At 38.9% G+C, this 12,854-nt stretch overlaps 1 protein-coding gene across 2 annotated transcripts in view; it reads right to left on the reverse strand.

Moving 5' to 3' along the window:
- The window catches only part of ell (elongation factor RNA polymerase II), a 33,808-nt gene continuing 20,954 nt past the window's right edge, over window positions 1-12,854 (reverse strand). For both annotated transcript variants that reach the window (XM_026345693.1, XM_026345694.1), the window contains exons 4-12: window positions 12,615-12,778; window positions 10,427-10,677; window positions 10,169-10,293; window positions 6,443-6,524; window positions 4,247-4,853; window positions 3,793-3,859; window positions 2,907-3,078; window positions 2,756-2,800; window positions 1-2,668 (exon numbers count right to left, since the gene is read on the reverse strand). In XM_026345693.1, coding sequence (XP_026201478.1) covers window positions 2,564-2,668; window positions 2,756-2,800; window positions 2,907-3,078; window positions 3,793-3,859; window positions 4,247-4,853; window positions 6,443-6,524; window positions 10,169-10,293; window positions 10,427-10,677; window positions 12,615-12,778 — 1,618 coding nt within the window. In that variant the 3' untranslated portion in view covers window positions 1-2,563. The remainder of the gene's footprint in view (window positions 2,669-2,755; window positions 2,801-2,906; window positions 3,079-3,792; window positions 3,860-4,246; window positions 4,854-6,442; window positions 6,525-10,168; window positions 10,294-10,426; window positions 10,678-12,614; window positions 12,779-12,854) is intronic.

Genomic DNA, 12,854 nt, shown 5'->3' on the forward strand with positions numbered 1-12,854 from the left:
GTCCCAGTCCCTTATGGTTTTCAAAAAGCGTGCTTTGGGTTTTAGCAACAACATTTCATGACTCTTCTCCAAAGCCCTCTTTGCTTATACAGCAGCATGTGTAGACTCGGACAAAAGAAAAAAAAACAAAAAAAAAAACCTATACAACAGGTCATTTTGGCACTCATACAGTGGTACTCCTGTGCTGGCATATCATCACTCTCCATCGGAACAAAAGGCGTTTACTTTATCAACTCCTGCACAATGGATTTTGACCGTAATGTGACCAGAGAAGTAATACAGTAATCATGTCAGAACAAGATACAGTTCAAAAAAAAAAAAAAAAAAAATAATAATAATAATAATAATTTGTGGAAAGTGTCTTTCTTGTTTGTCATCGTCCAGTACTGCAACAAGTGTTGATTCTGGCAACAAAACATTCACATCAGCTCCTGCTCAGACATCATCCAGCGTCAGTTTCTACCCTGCAGCACTGTTGTGATGAGTCTCAGAGCACAGGGCGTAGTGTTTGCATTAGGAGAGAGATTCAATGTGAAACCTGACATTGCAGTGAAACACGTGAGCTCAGTCATGCAAAGGAAGGACCCTCCTCTGACTTCTCACAAGAAAACACTGAGACAGATTCCACTGGATTATAAAGTATAAAGGACAACAGAAATGATACCAGGAAGTAGAGAATACTGACATGTTTCTTTGCCAACATTTGGTACAGCGATTTGTTTCATCCAACTTGGTAAGCACTTTGGTATACGTACATGCTGGTCAGAGCCATGTCTAATTGATTAATTAATAATACACTTGGACTAGGCCTTTGCTTCGATTTTGATATCCTTGGGCAGTTTCTTTTTAAGTAAAGATACAAAGACTGCTCATTGTAACACATCCAGAAAACATGCACTCTGATGGACAAAGAGAAAAGTGTCATTTGGACAAAACCCTCAGGTAACAGCAAGATCAGGAGGAAAAAGTGCTCATTATTCATTTTCACATAAAAAGATACAAGAAATGCGTTTGCTGACTAAACCCGACTTCCGATACAGCATTTCTAATTAATTTTTAATTAGACTTCGGATAAGTTGAGTGGATCTGTCTTGATGCAACACATCTCAGAGGACAGAGTTGATCCAGGAAACTAAGTTTTGGGTCATCTTCCACTGAATATCTGACATCACATCTGAAAAGGCAAAAAGTGGTTACGTGAGCATTCCTTCTCTGAGCAGGAAGTCCACGAGGCTCCTCTCGGAACGATAATCAAGAATGGCTTCATCTTAATGGTCGTCTCAAACAGACTACCACGTGGGCTGATGAGCGGACAAAACAAAAAACTTGATCTACTTATAAACTCTGTAAACACTTGTTTCAACATAACTAAAATGTGACGTGAAGTATTGTAACTTAGTATATATCAGATCTGTAGATCCGCCTAATTTTCAAAACATTTTAAAGAGGAAATCATCGTACAATTAGAGGATCTTCCATAGTTTAATGAGGAGTCAAGCTGGCGATGGACTCTTCAGACAAGTCACATAATTCATTCTCTACAGAAGCCATCAACATCGTCATCATCAATACTGGAAAGAAAACCAATTAACTATCTAATATAGTTTTAAGTGACAGTATATGATGGACCATAACTAAGGAACACTGCTGTAACCAATGAACAAACAGCTTGTAATAGCTGAGTGAGGACACTGAAAATCTTTAGTTCTAGAGGGAAACATTCATGTCCCCAATTAAGACATCTTAACAGAGTTTGAGAAAAGAAAAGCCAAGCGCACCAACCTACGTCTGACTGTGTGCATTTAGAAGCACTTTCATTTTTAGTTAGTTTTCATTTAATCAATAGTTATATCTCCATCTCTTTAAAAAGAGAAAAACAATAAAACGCCAACAGACGGACATTCGATGGGCAAGGCAGCTTCTGGATTAAAATGCTGGATGACATTCAAGATGTGATGATAGAAAATAAGAGAGACAGCTTTTAAGTACTGATACTGAGGAGTGTAAAACAGACTCGCCCTCCTTCCTCCATTTAAGAGTCAAAAATAAATAAAAAGAAAGACATAAGTAATTTCCACAATCATGCCCATTTGCTTCAGTATATGGGGAAACCATAGTCTCATTCAATACATTTTTCTTTAATCAAAAACAAATTAGTTGCATTTAGTTTTTATCTCAGCGTCCCCCTCATCCAGTTTCAAATCCAGGACCTCTTTCAGACCTCTGTGCACACAAGTAGGGTGGGCTGTTGAGAAAAAACAAAGCCACAAAGAATCTTTCTTTCTGGATGCATTGTAACTACACAGATGGACCTGGCCACACAGCCAGACCCCCCCCACCAAAAAAACAAAAAACAAAAAAACAAAACAAAAACAAAACAAAACAAAACAAAACAATATGCGTCCTGCTTAGTCCTCACCAGAGCCTTTAGCCCCAAGTGAGGGGAATACTCCCTTCATGGCATTTTTCATGAGAAAATATTTTAGCACAAGCGGAATCCAGAGTTTTCCTTTATCTGCTTGGTTTCCAGAGATAATAGGGAAACAATGTTTAATAACTACTTTTAAAGTTGTTGTTGATCGTACTCAGCAATAAGTCTCTTTATATGTGCCAGTTTGTTGTGTAGATATTCACAGCGGTTCTTCTCTTGGCTATAGTTGGGATTAGTCTGCAAAAGACAGAAGGAGAAGAACAGTCACAGTCTGAAATTTTCTCAAATACTTTCTGTCAATGAAATCAGCATGTGAAAACGTACCTTTTTTATTTTATGATACTCTTGAAGTATCTGATTGTGGATTGTCTGAAGTGAGAAATAAGAGAGATGTGATTTACTCAAACAGTTTTTAAGTTGTTCAAAATGCTTTAACAAAAATTGCAGATTTTTTTGTGTCCTTTAAGGAATATACCTTGTATTTGTCTGTGCCTTGTTGGAGCTGTTTGAGCTCATTGTCAAGCACAGTGAACTGTCTAGTGATGCCTTCTATCCGAGCGTGCAGACCTCGGTACTCACTGTACTCAGCGTTGAAATCGTTTTTATACCTCTGACGCTGCTCTGGAGAGCTGATTACTGTGTACTTCCTAGGAGGGAAAAATATGTTACAAAAGATTTTAAGAGAGAAGTCTTAGTGTAAGAGTGTTTATATAATAGTCTATTCAGTAACCTTGGTGAGGTTTATTAAAGGGAAGCTCAATAAGAGGTGTCCACTACAAACCAATTACATTTAAATTTCTTTTTTTATGATTTCCAAGCTTTCCTACCTCAGACAACAACACATGCTCAATAACTATTTGTCCAACCCTGTGTGTAAGCTGCTGTGCACTTCAACGTAAACGTATGTTTATGTCCACAATTTCGGCAGCATTAAAAATTACATTAACATTTAGTCACTTTAATCTTTCTTCTTAATTTATTTTAGTTGACTTAAAAGGGTATAAGGAATAAAGGAATTAGGTATTAGCAGATTCTGTGCTGACAGCTATCATTGATCTTGAAGAAAAAACTACTCAGAAGTACAGTATTTGATAAGGGGCAGTAACCAATTAAAGGTTTGTAAATGTCTCTCTAAGCTATTTGATAAAGGAACAACTGACAAAATAACTACACCTGCATTGTTTTAGAACACTGGTCTCTACCTGTCCTTTTTCACATCCCCCAGTGTCTCTGCCACACATCTCTTCCTCCAGGGCCCAGCTCTGTTATGCTTTTTTATGAATTTAAGGAGAATTCAGACCTCTTTTAGCTAGTGCCAAGGCTGAAAGATATATTGAGAAATACACTTGGTAAATACTCACAATAAATAGTCTGCCACCTCAGGTGATGATGCAGGGATACTGGTATTGTTGCACATTCCATTCAGATCTAAAGGTGACAGTTAGAAAATAGCATTAATCTAAACAGCTTATATTTGCTGTATCGCTGCATAAAACCCGCTGTCATTAACTGCAAAGGCAACACTACATAGAATAGCTCTGAAGATGCTGTCTGCCACTTGGATTCACAGGTGTCTATTTGAGGTTACTGAAGGCATAAAGCTGAACAGCAGGGGTCTCTGTTTAATCAGTGACACACACTGGTCACATGACACATCACCTACTCACAGAGATGACTAACTGGTGCCCATCCACATATGAAGTACTAGGCTTATTCAGAATTCTCTTATCTGATGCAAGCACTGTGAAACTGAATGTAGGAAATAAGACCTTTTGTGCAGAAGAAAAAGATGATCTCAGTGTGTGCTGCAGTCACCTGTGCTTTTGTGTGGAATACTGCTGCTTTCGAGGTTTCCTGTGCTAATCTCACAGGCTTTATTAGGCTCAGACACACGCTCCTCGTGACTCTTCCTCCCCTTCTCCTTTTCTCTTGCTCTCTCCTTATCTTTACTTTTCTCCTTATCTTTATGTTTTTTTGACTTTTTTCTGGACTTGTTAAAGGATGAAGTACTCTTGTCCCGAGCTCCCTCCACGAATGTTTGTCCAGGAGATGACGTGGTTACGCTAGACACACTAAGTATCGTTGATCCCGAGAAAAGGGAAGGAGGTTGGCTGAGCCGCTCAGACACTGCTATTTCTTGAGAGTCACAATCTCTCCCATTGTGGCTAGAGTCATTGCTGACGTCCGACAGTGCTTCGAAAGGACGAGGGATATCAAGCACTGGAAGCTGCTGGGAGCTTGATGTCATGCCACTGTCTGACATAGAACCTGCTACTCCTGCCTGGGTTGTTCCTGCCTCTCCTCTTCCGTTGGAGGAGCTGAGCTTGCCATTAACTGGGGCTGTTGCAGCCTTGCTGGTGAGGTGTGATATCCTGGGCTTTTTGTTGGTGAGAGGGTCAATGAAGTCAGAAGCAGGTCGTTTCTGGCAAAACAGAAAGTGTCTTTTTAGTTGAAGACCTCAAAATAAAATTTAACATGAATCGATTCACCACAGAATAAAATTAAAACTACTATCCAACTACTATTAGTGCAAACAAAAAATAATATGGTCTGCGGACGTCAAGGGGGTGTTCAGGGGTGAGAACCTAGTATAAGCAGATAGATGGAGAAAGCTACAAACAAATATAACAGTAAAAAAATTAGACACACTGAGGTTATCCTGGCTGTTACATTTTCACAATACCAGGTATTACCTTACAGACAAGCCCTGTTTGACCCAGACTGCACTAATATCTTTGGGAGTGGCTGACAAAATCACTTAGTGCTACTGTCCCAAAAGGAAGGCTTTACTTTCTGAAACAACAGCAAGAAGCAGACTAAAAGTTTCTTCATACATTTTTCACAATAAGCCGTCACTGGTTTATAGTTTCCTTCAGATCAACAGTCCCCTTCAGAAGAAGTAAGTACAGAGAAAGTCAGCTGTAAGAATTTTCTTTTTTGCCCAAACAGAAGTTGAAGAGGAAGGGATCTGCCCTTTTGTTTTTGCACTTCATCATTCAAAATAACTGGAAATTAAGTGCTAACTGGGACAGGTCATTTTAAAATTTTCCATCTTAGTGAAAACATGGTCTCACCCTGTTTGCTATGCACCTCCACCCAATTATTTATACATAGCTTTGCCTGTTGTTTTTTTTATATCACTAAGCCTAAAAAGAGTCTGCTACTGTTTGCTTGTTTGTGTACTGTGTTAACTTAGGGTGGGAGTGGAAAAAAGGGGCATAGAGTAGGTGTCTAAAGTGAGAAGAACCTTAGAGGAGGAACCTCTTAATATAGCAGAAGAGCTATATTAAGAGCAAAGAGCTCCTCCCTCTTCCTAATGGAAGTGTAAACAATAGGTAAACTAACCTGACCTATAAACAGAAGGGCAAGAAATATTACGTTACCAATCTTATCTCAATGTTATCTCTTAAGCTTTTTTTAAATAGCACATAATTATTAGTATATACCACCAGTCAACTGGAATAATTTCAGAGAACATATACAGAAACTCAATTTTACTGAGAGACAGGGAGGAAATTACACGTCAGATTTGAGGGAAACAGGAAAAAACAAAAAACAAAAAAAACAAACAAACAAAAAAATAAAAAAAAACACCCTGGGAAATACCAGAAACCACCAGACAGCAGGGACAATTCATTAAGCAGGCGGTAGGGTTTGGTAATGTTATAGATAAGTTTGAAAAACTGGATACACATCAATAGATCATCTAGAATGACTGAAGGTAAGCAGGTTCTGGTTAAAGATTAGTTGTGCAAAGTGTTTTACAATATCACACCAAATTCAAAAGAAAACATTATACAAATGAATAAAATTAACCAGCGGATCACAAAAGTTACAGGGTTCTTATACATGTAACCAGAAAATACCAGAAAAATGTATATAATGTGCTGTAAATGTTTGCAGTTCTGACCTATCATCACTAACCAACCATATGATCCATGACACATTAAGGTAGTAAATCTGAAGTGTGTGGAAGTGAGATACAGGTAGAAGGATAAACAAGAAGCTCACCTGAGATGGAGAGCTGCTGGCTGGCTCTTTAGGTGGGCTCGCTGGTGCAGGCGCAGAATTGTTCGGAGCCTGGCACTGTTTTCTAAAACGGCACACACACACACACACACACACACACACACACACACACACACACACACACACACACACACACACACACACACACACACACACACACACACACACACACACACACACACACACACACACACACACACACACACACACAGAGAAAGAGAGAGAGAAAAAGCTTCATATAATTTTTGCAGCATTTAATCTTACAAACCAGCATGTCTCTACTCTGCTAATGTCACAACATTATTTCCATCAGCACCGACATACCAATAAAAGAGACTTTAGTTATCCGATTGTTCTTCCTATGCAAGTAAAACTTGTTTGACCAGGCACAAACTCATCCCAGACTATAGAACGTATGGAATCTGCTTTTGGCAGTGATGAATACAAATTCTCAGATATTTTTCTAAAGCAAAAAGGTCCCAATTATACAGCTGCCATTTCTTTAGTGATAAGCTAATTCAACCAATGTATGAGGAATTAAAAAAATAAATAAATTATAACAGTCTCTTTGTGAAGCTGAGTAACTATGACAACTGATTAAAGGAGGAGCTACTTGACATTAACTGTAACACACACAAAACAAAACTCAATTTCTATTATTAAATCTGTACAAAGCTTCATTTGTCAGTTTAATAATGTTCAGAGTGTTTGGAACATTTAATGTAAAATTCTGTGCTGACAGTGCTGCATGTCAACTGCGACAAGACAACAGACAGTGGCATGACAGCGAGAGAAAGGGAGGGAGAAAAAAAAATAAGGTACTGCAGCTCTGTTTGGGTATAAATGTTGGGCATGTATGGAATATGCACAATACAATATTGAATAAATCAGTGACATACTTCATTTGTCTTCTTGCCACTATATCCCAGAGAACATCCACAAGAGGCTGAATAACTGTATTATGTACTGTACTTTGACCCGTCCACTTGATCACATTAGCCAAGAGCCAATCCAAGTGTGAACAGAGCTTTAAATTTATTATGATACACAATACTCTGACCCCAGTATGTACTAGATTAGTTTGTCATGCAGCAGAATTATCAAAACAAAAGAGCTGCGTCAATATTCAGCTATTCAACCAAGGTTAACAGCACAACACCAACACAACCAAACATAACGACAATTCTAAGTATAACAGCAAAAGTTGTGGTTTTAATTTCTTGAACATAACATAAATTAACTAGCAGTTAAGAAAATTATGGAAGCAAAGTTTTAGTCCCTTGCTTGAAAATACAGTTCTAGCTCTATTTTAAAAGATCATCAATGCAAGTAAATACAGCCGCAAACATGACACTTAAGTCTGAAATGTATAGGAGCACTTTGCATGCACAGATGCTGCTATAGCTGATGACATTATCAGTAGGGGGCAGTTGGGTACACCAAGTCTTGTCAATGCCCCACCCTGCTTCAAACAGGGTATGTGTGTTTGTGTCTCTAGTGTAGGATAGACAGGCATGAGCTACAAGTGAGACTGTAGGCTGACCAATACGTCTGAACCTTGGACCTCTGCCACCTCACACACAGATCAGCGTGTGCTGGAACACTGTTGCATCATGTGCGTTCCAGTCATGTTGGTGCACTACTCCAGCGTGACTGACTGCACTAGCTCAAATCTCTGGAGAACCTGGGGAGGGGGAGTTAGTATTAGGTGGGAGGCTACGATTCATAGTTAGCTGATAAACTCACAGAGCTCAAAGTACAGTAAAAACACAGGCACACACAAACAAGCTCCAGATATGTGCAGATGTACATGCACATAGAAAATCTACTGAAACGACCACAAAAACTAAAAAAAAAAAAAAAAAAAAAAAATTGTGTACACTCTGGCTAAAATGGTTCCTCAAGAAACTGAAATAACTCTACTGCTAAAACTCCTTGATGCAAATTCTTTGCCTCGAAGCAAAGAACAACTCTGTACAGAGCATTTATTTTTAACAGAACTAGCCTGCCTCAAAAACAGTACGTGAAGCTTTATGACCTCAGTAGAACGCAACCACAGAGTGAACCCAACACATGGTAAGGGACGCTACCATTTCACATAAAAAAAGGTGTACTCTCAGGAATAACTTTCATAACTTCGTCGTTTTTGTTCAAGCGCAACAAAGAAACACAGTAACAGTTTGATCTTGTCCAAAGTTTTGCATGGGCAGCTTTGCAAAATTGGACCCATTCAAGACTCTGGTCCGAGTTGCTCCAACATTCCTGTCCACTTGTTTTCGTCTCCTACAAATGACATAAAGCCTCCAAGTAGACAGTAAAGGCTGACGTTATGATAGAGCTGTAGTTAGGTTGAAACTTGTAGGCCTGAAAGTAAAGTTGCACAACTCAAACGCGTTATTTATGTATTCTTAGAAGTGGCAGTACTAGTAGTAGTTTAGTTTAGTAGTTAAATTGCATTTTAGAAAATAATTTAACACTCAGGATGTAATATGGCCTTAAATGCAACAGATGGGTTTAGTTTTGCCATAATATTTTCGTCTGCAATTTAAGCAATATAATATTGATTTTTATAACATGAAAAACAGTTGTTCATTTTAAGAGACTTTCCCCCCCCCTTTCTTTTTTTATATTTGCTGCTGCTTTTACATTAAAGTAATTTCTATCTTATCAGATTACTCAGTTAATCGATGAAACAATAAACAGAATACTCACTAAAATAATCAATAGCTGCAGCCCCAGTGTACGTAGATGCAAAAATTCGATCTACCCTAAAGCTACAAAAGCTAGAAAAAAATTCAAACCCAGCACAAAATGTACATTTCTATGTTACATGCTTATTGCATCATATTGCATTCTCACACCCAAGTGCGTCTTTTCTTCTGGTTACTCAATGTTAGCATTAGCTTAGAGTGGGTTTGCACCACAGGTACATTAGAGCTTATCACTAAGAATAGGAGCTATTCTTGAGCTCACCACATAAACACAAAGTGGACACTAAGCACTGCTGTCTGGCTGCTTAGTTCTATAGCTGGGTGGGAAAACTTGCTTTTCTGTAATGTCCAAGGTCCTGTATTAAAAAGGGGCTTTACAGCAAATGTGCACATCTATACTTAGAATTACATCATTCATGATAGTGGGGAAAATGCACAGACTGCAACCCTACATACCCTTATATATCCTAATCATGTATATGTGATTCTTCTACATTGGAACATTTGTCTACTATGAAAGATAGCTCTACAGTTCCTACATACCAGAGCTATCATACCAAAGTCACACCACAAAGTCAACACAAACAACAAAATAAGGGGCTTTACAGTGTCACAAATCCTCAGTCCATAACACACTGAATTAAAGTTTGAAAAGGCCTATCCATTTAAAGTAAGTATAGTTAAAGTATGTCACACATTCCTTTCCTAGGTTACATAAAAATAATCTCTTATTTTAGAAATGCAATGTACTTATACAATATCCGCTATTGTTACTCACAAGCTGAGGGACTTAGTTCTGTTCCATCTGAAAAAATGACATGGGCCAGTAGGCTGATATCAAAATGGCTAAACAAAAAATGTATATTACACCAATTTAAGTATGTAAAAGTATGTTTGTAAATTTACATGCTTTTACCTGCAAAATGATGTCAGTGTGTAACTTACATATGCAAGGTGGCGTGTGGGTTTCAAGTGAGAGCTCAAATCTTCAACTTACCTAAACAGGATTCTCTTGAGAAGCTGCTGGTCTCCCTCTGTGTAGCCTGGCCAATCCTTCTGAATTTCCTTATACAAAAAGTCCTTCAGTGTGAAGGTGTTGTCTCTCCCATTAAGGTCTGCCACCTAGGTAATGAAAAAGGTGAGTCTACTAGCTTCTGCAGTTGCAGATGATCAAGAGGGATAATTTGCCTCTGACTTACTGAATGTATACATAATATGTAAAGAGAGGGAGAGCGAGTGTATGTGTGTGACTAACCTGTTGCAGATGGCTGTCCAGGGAGTCTTTGTCTAACTGTGAGAGGCCATCTTTCTGCAACCTCAGGATCAGCTCAGGCTTCTTGTAAGGCTTGAGGGCCAGCAGATGTGTGAGGCGATCTCGGATTGGCCTATGCTGAGTTGTGGCTTTCTTTAGTGTACTGCTAGAGATGATGACGGGTCGAGAAGTCCTCCGTAATGGGGCAACGTCTGACAGGCCAGGTGCCGGTTTCCGAATCTGAACCTTCTTACCTAAGGAGTTAATAAAAGTGACTTAATGGATAAGGAAGAAACACTGCCTGCCAAAAAAAGTCATCATCTGGATTTAACTAAGCAAATGGGTAAGAGCCTCCCATTGGATAATTACTGCATGAATGATTGTTTTTCGCCTGGCAACAAGTTATTTAACCCTAACTCTTGCAGTGAGTAGCTTCTCATTTCTTAAACATGTCGGAAGACTCATCCCGTGGTAGTGGAAAAGATGTTAATCTGTTTCAGAAGGCTCTAATTATTGGCAGGAATCAAACAAAAAAAAACAGCTAAGGGGATTGATGAATCTACTAAAACTGGGTTTAGAACTTTCTAATAGAGGAACATCAGGTGGTCTGATGAGTTCAGATTTACCCTGTTCCAGAGTGATGGGCACATCAGGGTAAAAAGAGAGGCAGGTAAAGTGATGCACCCATCATGCCTAGTGCCTACCGTACAAGCCTGTGGGGGCAGTGCTATGATCTGGGGTTGCTGCAGTTGGTCAGGTCTAGCTTCAGCAAATTTATGTGCCCAAAAAATGAGGTCAGCTGACTACCTGAATATACTGAACGACCAGGTTATTCCATCAATGGATTTTTTCTTCCCTGAAGGCACTGGCATATTCCAAGATGACAATACCAGGATTCACCGGCATCAAATTGTGAAAGAGAGGTTCAGGGAGCATGATCATTTTCACACATGGATTGGCCACCACAGAGTCCAAACCTTAACCTTATTGAGAATCTTTGGGATTGCTTGACTTTTTTTGAACAAATAGATTTACTGTAGATTTTTAATGGAATCTATGTTAAAATAAAATAAATTAAATATTGGCATCACAGCAATGACACCGAAATGTATGTTCTATTTGATATTTGTACTTTCACTTATTTTACCAGCTTTTTAGGGCTGCATTTAGTGTGCCGTTTGAGCACTTTTTCAGAAAAAAATTCAGAAACAAAAACATCTCTAACTGGGATTCTATTTTTATAATCTAAGTATAATACAAAAAGTGGAAAAACCAGTGAGAAGAGACAATAACAATTTTTATAGTATTTCTTATTTAGTTCATTTATGAGTTCTAATTTCAATGTATGAGCATTTTAATTATTGGAAGAGTTTTTAAACTGTCCCACAACCTCCAACTAAAACAAAAAGCATGGGCAGAATGGATGGATAACAGCAAGGACTTGCTTGTTTTCTTAATAAAAGAAAACACTATAGCCCCGCCATTAAATGCATTCATTTCTATCAACATGTTTTAACTCAGAGGCTGTTAATGGCTGTGAGAGCTTGCAGGTGACTAGGCAAAAGATGAATCCACATACACTAAAACTCATCTTCCATTGATGATATCGAATTCAGATAAATCTTGTGTTGCCTCTTACTGTGAGGTAAATGTACTGCTCTTTCTACAGTTCACAAGGACTAAACATTTTCTGACTCACTGCTAAACATTAAATGGGTTTACAATGGATTTCTTTCTTTGCAGGCAATGAGGCAGATGCTGTGGTTTCCTACTGCAACTATATCCCGATGTGTCTACAGTGCAAGTGAGAGACCAAAACAAAAAGTCATGAAGTTGATGTGATATGCCTAGAAAGATTTCTGCCTCTTTGTGTTTATAGTACACTCACGGGGTTAGGGAAGAAGAGAATCTGTGTGTATCTGAGTGACCATTAAAGAACCAACCAACATAAAACTAAATACAGTCCTAGTTAGAAATGAGGCATGCTGGCAGTGTGCTGGATCTCTGCCATTTAGGCGCAGACCCTAAACAAACTGCCTGATCCAATGTGAACCCACTCGCCAGCAAAGAAAAGAAAGACCAGACAAACACATGGTCCATTTGGATTTTTTCAGGGTACAAAAACTTCCACTCTGTGACTGAGAGCCCTACTGATCCACAGTATTCACGTGTTGGTATGAAAGGTCCTCACCTACGTATCTTCCTCCAGGCTTGATGACGATGGCACTCCTACTGCGAGTCTCCTCCTCAACCTGGGCCATGCTTTCCCTGGCCTTTTGGAAGGAGTCATCTGTGGCACATACTGTAATCTTGTCCTGGATCCCACCCAAACAATCCAGCTGAATGCTCCCTTCACTGCCAAAACAAAAAAGAGGCATTGAGCTGCTACTAAGTTTGAAGGTGCTGCATGATTAACTTGGCAGTCATTTGA

Source organism: Anabas testudineus, chromosome 4, assembly GCF_900324465.2.
Source record: "Anabas testudineus chromosome 4, fAnaTes1.2, whole genome shotgun sequence".
Lineage (NCBI taxonomy): Eukaryota > Metazoa > Chordata > Actinopteri > Anabantiformes > Anabantidae > Anabas > Anabas testudineus.